At 48.0% G+C, this 17673-nt stretch overlaps 1 protein-coding gene across 1 annotated transcript in view; it reads left to right on the forward strand.

Moving 5' to 3' along the window:
- Positions 1-17673, forward strand: part of CNTNAP2 (contactin associated protein-like 2) — a 1478157-nt gene that overhangs the window by 1386977 nt on the left and 73507 nt on the right. The window contains exon 22 of the mRNA XM_006861289.1: positions 12182-12275. Coding sequence (XP_006861351.1) covers positions 12182-12275 — 94 coding nt within the window. The remainder of the gene's footprint in view (positions 1-12181; positions 12276-17673) is intronic.

Below are 17673 nucleotides of genomic sequence, written 5' to 3' on the forward strand. Positions count from 1 at the left end.
TTGTCATGGTGATAACATCAGTAGTGATTGTCATGGTGATAACATCAGTAGTGGTTGTCATGGTGATAACATCAGTAATGGTTGTCATGGTGATAACATCAGTAGTGATTGTCATGGTGATAACATCAGTAGTGGTTGTCATGGTGTTAACAATAGCAGTGACTGTCCTGGAGGTAACAATAGTAATGACCATCGTGGTAACAACACTAATAGTTATAATAGTTGTAGTTGTGATGATGGTAAAAGCAATCACTATGTCTTGCTCATGAGAAGTCCCAGTCCTTTGCTTAGTACTCTACCAGCGCTCCTTCACATCATTAGAGTCCTAAGAGACAGATGCTGTTTGCCCCATTTTTATGGACAAGGAAACAGAGAGAGGTCAACAAGAGACAGCGTGCTGATGCCAGCCCAGGCCTGCCCTCTCCCACCCGAGTCTCTCAGCACTGAACTGTAACAGGCTTTACACTGACCACAGATTGCTGATCTGCTCACATACTGTGGAAGAGGACTTTCCTCATGAGGGACCTACATCACAGGGGAGACCCATCACGGTGGAGGAGGACCCTCATCATGATGAGTTACCGTAGAAACTGGCTCAGCGGGAATTCTGCAGGGTTTTGTGAGGCAACAAAACCGTGTAGAGAAGCATAAACAGTATGATCTCATTTTTCTAAAACTGGTGGCCTTTCAAATGCACCAGGAATGGTGTTTATGCTAAACAAGCAGCAAGCTATTTAAACAAATCTGACGCTGTGAGTTAATGTGCTGGACTGTAAAGTTGGTTTGAACAGCAAGGTCGGCAGTTCAAGCTCACCTGCTGCTTCTTGGAAACCCTATACAGGGTTGCTATAAGTCGGAACTAACTTGATAGCACTTAACTATGATTGGCTTTGTGAAAAATAGTATTCATTTTTGAAATATCAAAGCAGATGATAGTCTCCTTTGTAGTGTAATGGGGGAATACATCGGGCAAACAAATAACCCAATGGCATTAGTGAGGTCATACAATTCTGTTAGTTGTATGACCTCACTAAGAGGTCACTGAGAGGTCTGGCTTCCAAGATGTTTTCCCGCCACAGGCACCACATTGCAGTAAAAGCTTCATCTTAGTTCTTTAAGTTAACAAGAGCGCGGCCTCCTGTCTCGCCATCTTGGCGTCCTTAGTGTCTATGGTAACACAGAGCCAGGCCTGAAATTAGATGCTGAAACTCAGATGAATTATTTAAAGATGTGCCGTGACTGCCCTTGAATTCTCTGAGAACGAAGAGTGGCGTAAAAAGCATATCGATGTAAACATTCCTGCAAACTTTAATATCAGGGGCTGCTTGGTCATTTATTAAAGGAAATAGCACTGTTGGGAGGCATTGAATCTCTTTGGGGATATCAAACCAAATAAAGAATGTTGACCCAGTTAGCCTTGGGCCTGCTCTTGAAAGGGCATTTACTGTGACTTCTTCCTTTGGCTAGTTCAGTTTATGTCTCCTGTGGATGATAAGCTCACAGCTTGCGGTGCGCCGCAGGCACACTTGACGGAGGGAGGTGAGGGCAGGGGTGGGGATGAGCTGTTTGAACCGCCCTCCTCCCTCCTCCCATGCATGCACCGCCTCCTGCTTGGGATTCTTGGCATGTGTATCACGGCTTTATTCACACATCAGCAAGACTGGTCACGGTATCTTTTTCTATAGAGAGCATTGCTGTTGATGTTGGGTCCCAGTCAGTGATTCAGACCCAGCAACCCCCTTACACTGCAGAATGCAGAGCTTCTGGATCCTGCGCCGTCGTCTCGGTTTTGCTGGCCTGGAGCCCGTTTTTATAGCCACTGTGTGGCTCCGTCTCATGAGGAGCTTCCTCTTCATTGGTCCTCCACTTTACCAACATGACATCCTTCTCCAAGGCTGGTCCTTGTGATAACATGTCCAAAGTGCATGAGATGAACTCGCACCATCTGGCTGTAGTTCTAGCTTTGTGTCTACGGAAGATACTGGGAAAAGCAAAGAGCAGTTGTGTTTGTTGTCTGTTTAGGAGTCCGAGTGTGGCTCCCTGTTCCCAGGGTCCATGGAAGCCCATTTACAAAACACACCAAAAACCTCGTGGCTGCATCCACTTCTGTTGTGTCTCTTTCGTATCAAGGTTAGATTATGGGTCTGGGGCCCTTGGGAGGGTGGGTGAGCAATTCTCATTATTTGATTCTGAACAGAAAACAGACCCTTTGATGAAGTGTCTCTAAAAGGGAAAACAAGATCCCACACAAAGGGCTCAGATTCCTATACCAGTATCTTCACGTGCAGGGCTCAGAGCTCCCAGACTTAGAGGACTGATACTCCCTGTTCATGGTGACCCACACACAATGAAATGAAGCCCTTCCCAGCCCTGCACTCTTACCAATGAATCAGACATGGTGATCGTAGGGTTGTTGGTAGCCGATTCTCAGAAGTCGAACGCCAAGCCTTTCTTCTTAGTCTGAAATCTCCTCTGAAAGCTGTACCTCATCACAGAAACGCAGAAGCCTCCACGGATTGACATCGTGGCTGCATATGCAGGGCTCCGGCCCTAAATCCAACTCCAGTCTCCAGCCTGAGAAACGAGAATTCTACCGCTGAGTCCCCCTGTCACCACTGGAGAACTCAGTGTCCCATATTTAAGGACACAACTCCTAGGTGTACAATGAAGGTTCTGCCGAAAAAGACAAACTCTCCACAGAAGGCTTGGGAGTCTCCCATTAACAATGTTTTTGCTGTTAAATGACGTGCAGTCGGTTCCAATTCATAGTAACCCTGTATCACATTTCCAAGAAGCTGGTGGATTTGAACTGCTGATCTCACAGTTAGCACTCCAGTGTTTATCCTGCCATGCCACACCAGGACTCCCATCCACAATACACTCATGTCTTGTGTTTAAAACCATATGAGGATTACTAAGAACTTGGCCGAATAAATCTAATTCACATCACCTCTTACCCACACCCTCCACTCAGCCCACAGCGTGGTGGCAAGTTCTGAACATTGACCCTCCACAATGAAGACTTGGATGAAGCCAGGAGGTCATCAGCACCATTCCACGGACTATTTACCACTGGGAAACACAGAGCAAACTCAACTGTTCCAAATGAACTCGAGGAGAGCAAGTGGGCTGAAAAAGCTGTACTGAAGATGCTCAGGTAGAGACTGAAGAGTTAACTCACACAGAGGTGTGAATTATGGCCTGGGGGTCAGGGGAAAGGCATGCACACACCAGAAATGTGCTTCCTCACGTCTTGGGAAGGAGCCCACCTAGTCCTCCTCTAGCACAGACATTATCAGCTGGGCACCCTCTCAGCCTGGGAGCGGAGGGGAGCATCACTCCCTAGGCTGACTGAGAGGCCAGGCCCAGAACGCAGGAGTCCCCTTGAGAATGGCCTCAGAGTCTGAGAGGAGACCCCCATGAACTGGGATTGTTGGGTGAAGAGGTGGGTCCCTGGGTTGTACACGGGTCAAAGGCTTGAGTCCTCACTGGACTGAAGATTCAATTCCACCCACTGAAGGAAGGCTTGGCCGATCTACTTGTGAAAACTCAGCCACTGGAGACCTGTGGAGCACAGTTCTGTTCCGTGGGTTAGCTGGTTTGACTTGGTTTGATTTGATTTGGTTTGCTAAGACTTGGATAGAAAGGTTCTTTACTGACAGACTTCTGACTTTATAGCTCTGTTCTCTTGAAAGTCACGGAAAGCTGTCTCCTTGTTTGTATAACACAAACAAAGCCGCTTCTTCTAAAGGACACTGAATAAGGAAGACTGGAGAAGAGTGATGTCTTTGAATTACGATGTTGATGAAGATTATTGACAGTCCCACAGACTGCCAAAAGAACAAACACATCCGTCTTGGAAGAAGAATGTTCCTTAGAAACCGCAGTGGGGAGACTTTATCTCACGTACTTTGAACATGTTGTCAGGAGGGACCAATCCCTGAAAGAGGGCATCATGCTGGGGGAAGTGGAGGGTCAATGAAAAAGAGGAAGACCCCAACAAGACTGGTCCAGTGGCCACACCAGTGGACTCAGCATACCAGCAGTTGTGAGGAAGGTTCAGGACCAGGCAGTGTTTCCGTTTGTTATGCGTAGGGTCGCTATAGGTCGGAGCAGGCTCAGTGGCACCTAATGACAACAACATTCTAATGGGGTTTGTGTATGTAAAAAAGCAAACACCCCAAACTTCTAGCACCATACAGTGAGTCCATGCTAACCCCCCTCTTCCTCGCTCCCTACTCTTTATTATAAAACAAATAAATACACAAGGTGGCAGCTGTCGGGGCTGAGTGGGACCAGTGGGGTCTGACTTTAGAGATAAGACGCCTGCTAGTCTGACTTACGGTTCAGCCCCCTTTCCTCATCCCAGTGCCTGGAACTTCTCACTGCACACAGTCTGGAGACTCAGACACCGGTCACCCAGTGACACATCACGTACAAGCCCTCACTGTGGAAGAGCAGGAAAAGGAGGAGTCTGGGATCCGAAAAGTCTCCTGAAGGGATGTTGGCCTCTCCTTCCGAGAGCAGCTCTAAGAAGGACTGGCTTTACATGGGAAGAACGGCTGTCTCACTTAATTTTACTACAAGGCCCTGATGGTGGCTTTTCTGCAACTTATCCAGAAAAGCATCAGGAAAAATAAGTTCTCAGCAATCACATTCATCTGGCTGCAAACACAATAAGACTCTCGTCCATGTCTGTCATTTCTTTCTGTAGCAATTTCTTCTCAAATGAATGCCACATTCCAGGGCAGGATAAACCCTTCAACCCCAGTCACCAGAAAAGTGTGTCCAGGTGGTGACTCTCTCCCCACAACTGGAGGGAAGTTACTGAGGAACATGCCATGTGGCCTCACTCCATCTCAGGACACACCAGAGCTCAAGGACCTGCAGTGGGGCTCATTCATCCAGTTCAGCCCCTGGGTCCTGCTTTCTGCATTGGGGCAGGGTGCTGGTAGACCCACCCTGACAACACTAGAGGAATTGTCTTCTCCAGTCTGACCCAGTACAGTGGGCAGCATGTCCACACACAGCTGAAAGCAGACTCCTGTCTCACATCATCTGCCCTCTCTCTGGAGAATGAATGGGTCTCCTTCATGCAGCCCTGCATGCTGCCCACCCTGGACTAGATGGAGGAGCCACTGACAGCAGTGGCCAGGCTGAGCTAGCACTCCCTCTGCTGGCCACTGGAGAGAACCACATCTCAGGTGTGGTCTCCTCAAAGAGCTGGCACCCACTACCCCAGCATGCATCTGACATGAAGCATCATGTGTGGTGGGACCTGGTGCTGCTTCTACACGTGGAGGCCACGGCCAGTAGGGGTCCGAGCCACCACCAGGGCTTGTCCTGTAGCTTCACACCTCACAGCTTGGTCATCAAGTCACCCTGGAGCCCTTGGGAGTCTCAGACTGAACTCATGAAGCAGAGTCTACAAAACATGGAATCCCCTTTGAAATTACAGATTCCCCAGGTGGTACAAACATCTAACCAAGACATAGCAGGATTCAGTCCACCCAGAAACACCTTAGAAAAAGACTGGTGGTCTATTTCTGAAACATCAGCCATTGAAAGCCCTACAGAACACAGTTCTACTCTGACACACATGAACTCACTCTGAGATGGGGTCAACTCAACAGCAACTGGTTCTGTAACTGGTACAGAGAGACGATAGATCAAAAGAAAGATAATGATGTCAGACAGGTGGATGGTGCGTGATGGGTGGGTGGATGGAGAGATGGATGGATAGGTGGATGGATGGATGGATGGATGGATGGATGGATAAATAGGTAAGTGGGTAGATAGTTAGAAAAATGATGGATGGATGGATGGATGGATGGACAGACGGATGGACAGACGGACGGACGGACAGATGGATAGGTAACTAGGTAGATGTCTGGATGGGTGAATGGATAGGTATGTAAATAGATATATAGATAGAGAGATGACAGACAGATCGATGATGACTGGATAGATGGATAAGTAGGTATGTAGGTAGATGGATGATAGGTAGGTGGATGGAAAGGTAGGTAAGTGGGAAGATGGATAGAAAGATGATAGATGGATGGGTGGATAAGTAGGTAGGTAGATAAATGAATAGATGATGGACACACAGACGATGAATGGATGGGTGGATGGAAGGATAGGTAGGTAAGTGGGTAGATAGTTGGAAAAATGATGAGCAGATACATGTGTGGGTGGATGAATGGATGGTAAGTAGGTAGATAGATAATGGATGGATGGACAGGTAGGTAGGTAGGTAGGTAGGCAGATAGGTAGGTAGTTATATACATTGATGGATAATGATGATGGATGGAGGGTGAATGGATAGGTAGGTAGGGATATAGATGGATAGATGATGGGCAGATAGAGAATGGATGGATGGATGGATAGGAAAGTAGGTAGATGGATAGATAGTGGGTGTATGAATGGATAGATGGATGGATGGATGGATGGATAAGTAGGTAAGTGGGTAGATAGTTAGAAAAATGATGAGCAGATACATGTGTGGATGGATGAATGGATGGGTAAGTAGGTAGATAGCTAATGGATGGATGGATAAGTAGGTAGGTAGGTAGGTAGGCAGATAGGTAGGTAGTTATATACATTGATGGATAATGATGATGGATGGAGGGTGAATGGATATGTAGGTAGGGATATAGCTGGATAGATGATGAGAAGATAGAGGATGGATGGATGGATGGATGGATGGATGGATGGATGGATGGATGGATGGGAAGGTAGATAATAGGTAGGCAGATAGATGAAATGGGTGGATGGACAGGTAGGAAAGTAAGTAGGTAGGCTGACAGATAGAGATGACGGACAGATAGAAGCTGGGTAGATGGATAGGTAGGTATATAGGTGACAGGTGAGCAGACAGGCAGACAGATACACTCCACACAGAGAGCAGGGTCATAAGCGCCTTCATGGAGGAGGATCACCAGGAGACGGGATGCCCTGTCTGTCTCTCTCATCACTTGTTCAGTCTTTCTATTTCCCGTTCCACACCACCTCTGCTCATTCTCCACCTCACGTGTGTCCTCCTTGGAGCAGGCTCCAAACAGCTCGTTCAGCCACTCTGGTGTTTCCTGGAAGCCCACCACCCATCCACCAAGTCAAGTCTCACATTCTGAACCCACTTTGCTACAGCAATTCTCCTGAGATACGTCTCCTCTGAAGGAGGAGCACCTTTGAAGGATGTGGTTCCAAGCACCCGGTGATGCCAGTTCTGAGACCCTGTCCTGAATAATGTCATCATCACCACAGCTTCCTGGCAAAAGGGGTGGGAGGTGGGGAGGGGGGTCGATGGAACCTCAACCCCCTGAAAGGATGTTGCATGTTTGCTACTATTTTTAAATCAAGGATTTAAACTATGTTACAGTTAAACTCGAAGGAGCTCTGGTAGTGTAGTGGTTCTGAATCGGGCTGCGAACCTCAAGGTCAGCAGTTTGAAACTACCAGCTGTTCCATGGGAGAAAGATGAGGCTTTCTGCTCCTGTAAAGATTTACAGCCTCAGAAACCCTGTGCAGGGTCGCTATGAGTCGGAACCCACTCCACGGCACATAACAACAACAACAACAACAACCAGGTCAGTGGTTCAGACCCACCAGTCGCTCTGTACAAACCCTATACAGCATGGCTGTGAGTCAGAAGCAACTCAACAACACTTAATAACAACAACAATAGACAGTTTTAGGGGAATCCAGTCCATTTTCCTTCCTTTTTCTTTTTTTTAAAAAACGAATTTTTAAAGGAGCATTCACTACTTTTCCAGCAGGTGGAGTACTAGACTAGGGAGAGCAGGTCTTCAGTTGAAGGCTGTTTTTTTTCTCTTTCCTATTTTGAGTTATTTGAAATATAAAGCATAAATCAGCCCGTGAGTTCACTACTGGTTGTCATTGCATTAATACCCCGGGATCCCAGCTGCACTTCACCTAGAGAGCAGATCTACTTTTCGGAGTCCATTCACACAACAGCGGTGGCCTCAGACAACAGGACTGAGTACTTAGATTGCCTTCCATCGTCAACTGGCCAGGGAGCTGTCAAGGACACCTAGCACAACTGAAGGGAAAATAATGCGCATTTACAGCAAAGGTCTGGCTCTCAAATCCCTTACCTCTCAAACCAAAAGCATTTCTGGAATACACACAAATACGTATGCAGACACACACAAGTAAACACACACACATGGCACTGTAAAATAAGCACTGGACTGAAAGGTCAGTTTGAATTGAAAGGCCAGCATTTCAAACTCTCTAGCTGCTCCTCAGAAACCCTATAGAAGGTCGCTAGAATTGAGTTGGAATTGACTCGACGGCACTTAAAAACAGCAACAGATACACAAACACACACACATGTTGTTAACTTGTTAAGTGTCATCGGTTCCAGCTCATAGCCATCCTGAGGAGCGGCTGGTGGGTTTGAAACACCGACCTCGTGGTTCAAACTGACCTTACTGTCCAGTGCTTATCCTATAGTGCACACCAGTACTGTTAGATTCACACAAATACAAAAATACACGCACACACAAGTGCACCCACATATACAAAGACACACAGAGAAACACACAAATGTACCCACAAACACATAAACACACAGACACCCATTAATATGGATCAGCCAGAGTTGTCATTTAATGTAACTGAGGTGAGTGGTTATTATGGGCTGGATTAAGTACATGTTTAGTATCTTCAGCATGGATTGCACCTTAGTGTAAAGAAAACAAAAATCCTTACACCTGGACTAGTAAATATCATCATCTATAAACAGAGAACAGATTGAAATTGTCAAAGATTTCATTTCACTTGGCTCCACAGTCCACACTCACGGAGCAGCAGTCAATAAATTAAATGACATATTGTGTTAAGCAAATCTGCTGCACCAGACCTTTTAAAGTGTTCAAGAACAAAGAGGTCAGTTTGAGGCCTAAGGGGCGCCTGACCCAAGCCATGGTGTTTTCAACTGCCTCACATGCAAGTGAAAGTTGTACAATGAATAAAACAGACCATGGAAGAATCGATGCATTTGAGTTAGGGTGTTGTTGAAGAATATTGGAAGTACCTTGGACTGCCAGAAGAACAAACCAGTCTGTCTCGGAAAAAGAACAGCCAGAATGTTCCTTAGAATCAAGGAAGACAAAACTTTGTCTCATATGCTTTGTCTCATATACTTTGGAGAAGGATTTCATGCTTAGAAAATTAGAGGGTCAGTGAGAAAGGAATTCTTCACCAACAACATGGACTGCTAGGGTGACAGCACCAATGGCCTCAGACATAACACTGTGAGGATGGTATAGGACTGTGCGCCGTGTTGTTCATAGGGTCGCTGGGAGTCAGAACACTCAGCAGCCTCTGACAACAATAGCAAAGCTCTGTAGGCATCCCCACATCGCGTACACATCGATGAATGAATGGGAGCTCGTCTAGAACAGACTGTGTGGATCTAATCAGTTGACACAGGATGAGGTCATGTTCCAGCACGTTGGTCCTAATCCCAGCTGAGTGGTGTCCTATAGAAAGAGGAGACACCAAGGGAAGATGCCGCGTGACCACAGGCGATGTCAGAGTGACACTGGAAAACACCAGGAGGGAGGCTTCCCTAGAGCCTCCAGAGAGAACAGGATCCTGCTGACACAGTGACCGCATGACCAGGGACTGGGACACAGAACTGTGAGACAAGGAATTCGGGGCTTTAGGCCTCCAGATTGTGGCACTTTGTTAGGGCACTGCTGCAGTACCTGAGGTGGTACAGGTCCACCTCACGTGGGTCACCTGAGGTGGAAAGGGCCCACCTCATGAGGGTCACCTGAGGCAGAATGGGCCTGCCTCTTGCGGGTCACTTGAAGTAGAATGGGTCCATCTCACATAGGTCACCTGAAGTGATGCAGGTCTACCTCACGTGGGACACCTGAGGTGACATGGGCCCAGGTCACCTGAGGCAGAACAGGCCCGCCTCACACAGATCACCTAAGATAGAATGGTTCTGCGTCTTGCAGGTCACCTGAAGTGATGCAGGCTCACCTCATGAAGGTCACCTGATGTAGAATGGGCCCAAGTCACCTGAGGCAGTACAGGCCCGCCTCATGCGGGTCACCTGAGGTGGCATAGGCCCAGGTTACCTGAAGCCCATCTCACGTGGATCACCTGAGATGGTGCGGGCCCACCTCACAATGGGAACCTGAGTTGGAGCGGGGCCCTTGTCCCATGGGTTGTACGTGGGCAGGGTGACTGACCACACACACCAAGAAGCTGAGGGAGAGATGGCCCAGAATAATGCTGCCCACCCCCAGGTTTCCCTCCCTGCCACTCCATGAAGCTGCCTCACACACACAACTCTGTCTCCACTTCCCAGGCTACCAGATAAAAGTTCCACAAACTGGGTGATTTACAAGAAGAGACGTTCACTGCCTCACAGCTCCGGGGGCCGGAGTGGGTGTGTGATCCCTTCTGAGGCTGGTCTCCAGCTTGCGTGATTGTCCTGGGCTTGCAGCTCACTCTAGTCTCAGCCTTAACCAGCATCATCCGCTGCCTCTGTGTCTCCTCCTCCATGTGACCTCATATTCACTGAGAATAACAGAAAAAACCCTATTTACAAACACGGCTGCATCCACAGGAACTGAGTGTTTCTGGGGGGGATGCAGTCAGTCCAAACACAGTCGTTCATTACGAATGATGCCTTCTTGACACAGGAAGAGGTTTATGGTAATATATCATTAAGTAAGAAAAACGGAAGCCAAACGCTGTGTAACTGTGTGTCATCGAACCTTTGTGGTAGTTGAAAGAACACACATCAAAAACTGATGTTTATTAGCAGAGTGGCTTTTGTTGACATTCTTTATGATTCGATTTCCTGTAGTGACCACGTATTGTTCATGTCCATTCTGAAAGCTCATTTATAAGGGTTGTTTAGGAGAGTCACCACTGGGAGGCGCTGTGGACCACAGATACCAGAAGCGCTGCGGGGTGGCAGTTACCCACGTGCGCCTCCAGGTGGCGCCAGAGTAGCTTGCTAACAGGTGAACACAGAAGCAACTAGGAGACTTAAGTCTGGCTGTTTTGCTCAACGATGCATTTGGCATTTGCAAAAAACTGTTCAAAGTTCAGTGGGAAGTGCCAAGTGTTTACTACATGGGAAGTTGGCTGTGGGTTTTTTGTGACGACCCATGGCCCCTAGACCCCGATGGCCACCACCTCTGCATGTCTTGAGACCAGTGTGGACCCTCAGCTCACTGGTGGGCATCGGTCCCCTCCCTGCTCTCCTGTCCACCCTCCTTCCTGGCTTTTTTACCTGTTGGTGCAGTCAAGCCAAGGCAATTGCTGGTCTCTTCCTTCTGCCAAGGGTGGGAATCATTGATCCTCACGGGAGACAGGGTGTACCCTGTTCTCAACACCTCCTTACCTCTTGCCTACTTGAGCGGGTACTAAGCCTTACTCCAAAACAGAGCATAGGAAGCAACACAGAAAGCAAAAACACTCAGCCTGCAGCTGGGAACACCGCCAGACCGTGCCAAGTGTGAGCACTGGCTGAGGCCGGAGCACCACCTGAGGGCACGGAGACCTTGGCTGCTGGGAGTCCCCACTTGCACTTTGTACAGAAAAACATCTCTCTTCCGGGGCCCACACCTCTGCTTCCAACTCTCTCCCCTCCCCAAAGAATAAGTCCACAGGGCCAGGATAAGAAGTCATTCTCCCGAAAGCAGGAAAACCACATGCTTTGAAAAGTGTGCAGGTGCATAGATGAGGATCAGTGTTGCTCCGTGAAGAGGACACCAAGAGGGAGAGAGAGGGGCTGCCAGCAGGCCTGTGACATTCTCTGTCTCCAAGGATGAGGTGGAGACTGGATCACGCAGGCTGTACGCCATCACTATGAGCAGAGATTTCCATCCAGCAGAAGCTGGAGGACAATACCGAAGCGTCTTCCTTGACCACATCCAAACTGATTATAAACTGATCCCAAATTGCTCCTTCAAAGGAGTGCCCAGGCCCAGGCCCACTGCAGTCCTGTCGATCCCAACTCACGGTGAACCTGCGTGGGTTTCGGAAGTTGTCAGTCTTTATGGGGCAGGACCTCCATTTCATGGATGTGAAATACAGATACTCAGAAACCGAGATTCGCAGAGGGAGGGCTTATCCCACGAAAGGACAAGAAGGTCTTCTAACCCTGTCTCTTGTTTCCTTCCCACAGCTTGATCACTACCCTCGTGTGACTTACCATCTTCCAAGTTCATCCGACACACTGTTCAATTCCCCCAAGTCACTCTTTCTGGGAAAAGTTATAGGTAAGAATTTGGTTCTTGAGGTCGGCGTGTTGTATGATGCCTGTGTTATGTAAAACATGTGACTCTCCCATTCAAATATCTAGGCCTATGTCTTCCCTTGGGACAGTGGATACAAGACAGGTTGTGCTGTTTTGCTCAGTGGTGTGAGATTTACGTTATCATATTATCTTGAGGGTGAATTGCTCACAAAACGCATGAGAGATACCAGTTCACCTGGGGCTAGCGAGCATTGTTGGCGCTCTGGTCACTCAAAGAGCCAACATTATTGGGCACCTGAGACGGACAAGGGGAAGGAGGGACATCAGTTACTTGGTTTTTTGTACTTTCAGCTCACTGGGCTGAGAAGACCTCCACCACCGATAACATTCAAATTGACGATCCCTGTCAAGGCACTGGCCCTTCACTCTCTTCCTCTCGCTCTCAGGAAAACTACCAGGCACTGTCTGCTGACTTGACGGCAGGTGGAAACGAGATGGGACACAGCCTGTCCCCTGTCCCCACGGGTGGCTGTGACTTCAGAGGGCACCGAGCCCCTGGGGATTGATATTAGCTAGATAAAAACGCATACCATCTGATCGGTTACGTATTTCCTCTGAGAATACGGATTGTTAACCCATAGGGGGAAACGTAAGATGGAGGGAAGCTGGGAAGGGGTCACTCTGTCTGGTGGGAATGTCAAGAAAGGTAAAAAGATGGGGGCCCAGGTTGTAAGTGGAGAACGAGAGAGCCCGGGAAAACGTACCTGCGTGCACACTCACTGAAGGCCGGCCTCTACTGAATCTCCTCTTCGTGGCCATATATGAGGCCATTGCTTGACTCTTTGTTTCTCAGGTAACAAACAGAGTCACTGAGAGATTATAAAGAACTTGCCCAAGGCCACCTAGTTAATAAGTGACAGAACCAAAACACCCTGTCCCTACCTCTTCACGACTGTGTTAGACTCCAAGATGGCTAAGTTCAAACTGAACAGAGGAAGATGGAGGAGGCAGGCTGGGCAACAGATAAAATCAGAGCTCGGATTGACCAATTCTGGCATCACATGCCCCAAAGTGGCCGCGAGCAGGAAAATTCCTGGACTTGTGACCGGGACCGCACCCGCCATATTTGTGAGCCATGACAAGTAGAGTTGTACCCCAGGCCCCTGAGGAAAAGGCGGTGTAACCCTAACCCTAGCCCTCAGTGCCTAAGAGCTTCAGCTTAAGACAGAGACATGAGGGCTAAGATTTACTGACCACATGCTTGGTTCTAGGGGCCACTGGTAGTTCCGTAACAGAATTCTGGTCTTCCATGCAGCAAGCTTGTGTTCAATTCCCAGCCAGTGTGCTTTGGGCACAGCCACGGCCCATCTGTCAGTAGACACCTGTCTGTTGCTTAAATGCCGAGTAGATGTCCACAGAGGTCCTAGACTCGGATGAGCTGATGGACTTTTGAAATCAGTCCATGAAAACCCTGTGGGTCACAACAATCTTATCTGTGACTGACAGTGGGCATCTCCCAGGATGCTGCCCAGAGTCATCATGTGTCAGGGGCCCGACTAGACTTGAGCTTTGTGGTGACCATTTCACTGAGCACTCAATGCAGCCAGACCTAAGACTATCATTCCACTTTACAGATGAGGGGACCAAAGCTGAGGAAGGTCACTTAGATGGCCTGGGATGACATGGAGTAGTGGAGCTAGGTCTCTGTGAAAAGTGGGTCACCTGAAGAACTTGGCATTAGGGTCAAGTTCCAAAAGCAGGGCCCTGACTGTAAATGAAGCAACACCATTAATTAGCAGTAAGAAGCAGGTGGTTAGTGGGATGAACCTTGGCCTTCACGAGACATCCATCCTGAGACATTGGTGAGAACCACATGCCGCCATATGCATTCTCACCATTCAGCCATGTTGAACTGGAAACGTTCAGTCCTTCCTCCAGGCTGTAATGATCCCATCACAACAAACTCAGCCTGGTATCCTATTATTCCTAAAGTAACCGTCACCACGAGCAGACCAAAAACAATGGACCCCATGACTTCATGAAATGCCCAAAGTCAAATTTTAACAGAAGTATTGGGCCCCTCACTCGAAGTGGATGTCAGTGTGGCATGGACCATGCCCCGCCCCCCAAGCCAGGAGTAAATCATCAGCATGAAACAGGGTGTTCTCTGAGGCTAAGAGCCTACTGAACTGAACATCTGTAGCAAGCAAGAAGGGAAGGTGGGCCTCAGAGGGACACGGTTAGAGCCTGAATCTTCTGTGCACATAAAGGACATGTGTGTGAAGGATAAACATGGGTAGGAAGTCCCTAGACCCTGGAGTGGAGATGGCATCTTGGATGTGCTGACCCCACTCTCTGAAGGACTCTCACCCCCTTCCCACGAGCTCCCCCTGAGCAGGACAACACCTCAGAGATCGTCTGTGTCCTCAGTGCCCTCTGAGGTTTCCAGCTCAGTAAATACTTGTTGGGGTGGTGCTGTGGGTTAACGTGCTAGACTGCAAAGTCAGTTTGAACTGCAAGGTCAGGGGTTCAAGCTCACTGGCAGCTATGGATTGGAATTGACTCAATGGCACATGACAACAACAATAAAATGGGGGAGAGAAACAAAAGGAATACCGCTACAGACATGCACTGCAGAGAGGGAGGGTCTGAGTGACGGTGCCAGTTTGTCAATACAGCCAGCAGGGGGAGCTGTGAGAGCCATAGGAACTTTGACCATCCTTATGTGCCTTGCCCCTGGTGGTTGGTGGTGTTGGTGTGCCTTGGAGTCGGTTCTGACTCATAGTGACCCTGTACAGGGTTTCTGAGGCTGTAAATCTTTATGGAGGAGCTCTGGTAGCATAGTGGTTATGCATCGGGCTGCGAACCTCAAGGTCAGCAGTTCAAAACTACCAGCTGTTCCATGGGAGAAAGAGAAAGCTTTCTGCTCCTATAAAGATTTACAGCCTCGGAAACCCTGTACAGGGTCGCTATGAGTCAGAACCAACTCCACGGCACTTAACAACTACAACAACAAATCTTCACAGGAGCAGAAAACTCCCACGGAACAGATGGTAGTTTCGAACTGCTGACCTTGAGGTTCGCAGCCCAATTTGTAACCACTACGCTGGGTTTTCTGAAATCAGGGTTCTGATAACAGCAGGTTGGTAAGAGGGCAGCTTTGGAATCAGGTGGAACTGGTCAGGTATGAACCCAGGTTCCCACTGAAATCTTGGGCACCTCACCTTCACCTCCCAGAGCCTGGGGTCTCTCAGACGTAAATGGGGCCATAAGCAGCCCCTCTGTGGTTAGCTCCCTGAGAGATGCACTTCGGTCCTTGTTTCTTCTAATGAGTCTATGTGCAGCTGCCAGACACACAATGAACTCGGGGTGGGATCCGGCTGTTCCTGCAGCTCTGAGCTCACGGGACTTGAGAAGCACCCAGGACACACCTGCGCACAAATACTCAGAATAACAACCGGTTTTGAATACTGGCCCTGCTCCACTCTCAGGGAGTCCATGCGAACTCATGACGACCTTCTAGGAGACTAGGGCTGATCCTGGGGGTCTCTGCATGCCCTCACAGCAGCAGACAGCCTCATCGTTTGCCCCACAAGGCTTCTTGGTGGTGGCGGTTGTGTATCATCGAGTCATTGCCCACACATAACGACCCTGTATAAAGCATCTGAGGCTGTAAACCTTTATAGGAGCAGAAAGCCTCATCTTTCTCCTGTGGAGCAGCTGGTGGGTTTGAACTGCTGATGTGTAGTTAGCATAACCCACTACACTACCAGGGCTCCTTGTTGTTGTTGTTGTTGTTGTTAAGTGCCATTGAGTCAGTTCCTGTGTCGGGTTTGCAAGGACCTTGCAGTCCAGCTCATTAACCCACAGCGCCTCACCAGGACTCCTTGGTTTTAAATACATTACTGTTGTGCGTTTCCTTCCAGTAGATTCTAGCTCATCGTGACCCCATGTGTTACAGACTAGAATTGCCCCATACGGTTTCTTGACTGGAATTGTCTTTTTTTTTTTTTTTTTTTAACTCTTTGTTGTGGCTGACAATATACACAGCAAAACCTACACCAGCCATTTCTATGTGTTCCGTTTTGTAGCAGATTCTTCAAGGTGGGCAACGTTTCTCACCCTCCTTTTCTGAGATGCTCCCCACCGCCGCCGTTAGCACTAATTCACTGCCCCTAAGGTTCCTAAGTGATCTCTGAGTAACTGTTGTCAGTTGCATCCCATACAGACAGTTCCTAACAGAGTGCAATGCTCAAGGCAGACTTTTCTGCTAGTTAAGCTAAACTATTGTTTTGGTTTTAAGGTGACTTTAGGGATGTTTTGGGTTTAAGATTTTAAGATTCTCTCAGGGTGGTGGGCTTGATACCTGACTATTGTTCTCAGTCCAGTGTTGATCATATCATCCCCACTGAGAACCACTGACTTAGAGTTACCAGCTCGTAGGTGATGGGACTGGGATCCAAACTCATCACCTGTGGCTCCCACTCCTATTTCCCTTCTTGGCGGCACCTCCGTCTTTCAGAACAGTGAGAAAGCGAGGCAGGCATCTGGGGCTCTGAAGGTAAAACTCTGTTGCAAAGACAAAGGGGTCATAGTGTGGGCGAGACAGGGCAAGGGCAGATCAGGAGGCTCATAGACCACCTTCCCTAAATACCTGATCATCTAGTAGACTGTTGTCAGATGGGGCTTGATTGAAAGCAGAGAATACCAGAAAAATGTTTACCTGTGCTTTATTGACTATACAGAGGCTTTTGGTTGTGTGGATAATGACAAACTATGGACAACATTGCAGAAAATGAGCACTTAATTGTGCTCATGAGGAACCTGTACATAGACCAACAGGCAGTTGTTCTGACAGAACAAGGGAACCGTGTGTGGTTTAAAATTAGATAAAGTGAAGAAAACTTAAAATATTTACTGAAGAAGATCAAAGAGCAAAGCCTTTGGTATGGATTGCATCTCAATATAAAGAAGACAAAAGTCCTCACCACTGGACCAATAAACAACATTCTTATTAACGGAGAAAAGATTAAAATTGTCTAGGACTTCATTCTTCTTGGATCAACTATCAATATTCATGGAAGCAGCAATCAAGAAATCAAATGACGTATTGCATTAGGCAAATCTGCTGCACAGGAACTTTTTAAAGTTTTGAAGAGCAAAAATGTCAGCCTGAGGACTGAGGTGCACCTGACCAAAGACATGGTATTTTCAATAACCTCATATGGATGCAAAAGCTGGACAGTGAATAAGGAAGACTGTAGAAGAATAGATGCTTTTGAGTTATGGTGTTGGAGGAGAATACTGAAAGTGCCATGGACTGCCAAAGAACCAACAGATCCGTTTTGGAAGAAGTGCAGCCAGAGTGCTCCTTGGAGGCCAAGATGGCCAAACTTCATCTCTCATACTTTGGACATATT

This window comes from Chrysochloris asiatica, unplaced genomic scaffold (genome assembly GCF_000296735.1).
Source record: "Chrysochloris asiatica unplaced genomic scaffold, ChrAsi1.0 scaffold00041, whole genome shotgun sequence".
Classification (NCBI taxonomy): Eukaryota; Metazoa; Chordata; class Mammalia; order Afrosoricida; family Chrysochloridae; genus Chrysochloris; species Chrysochloris asiatica.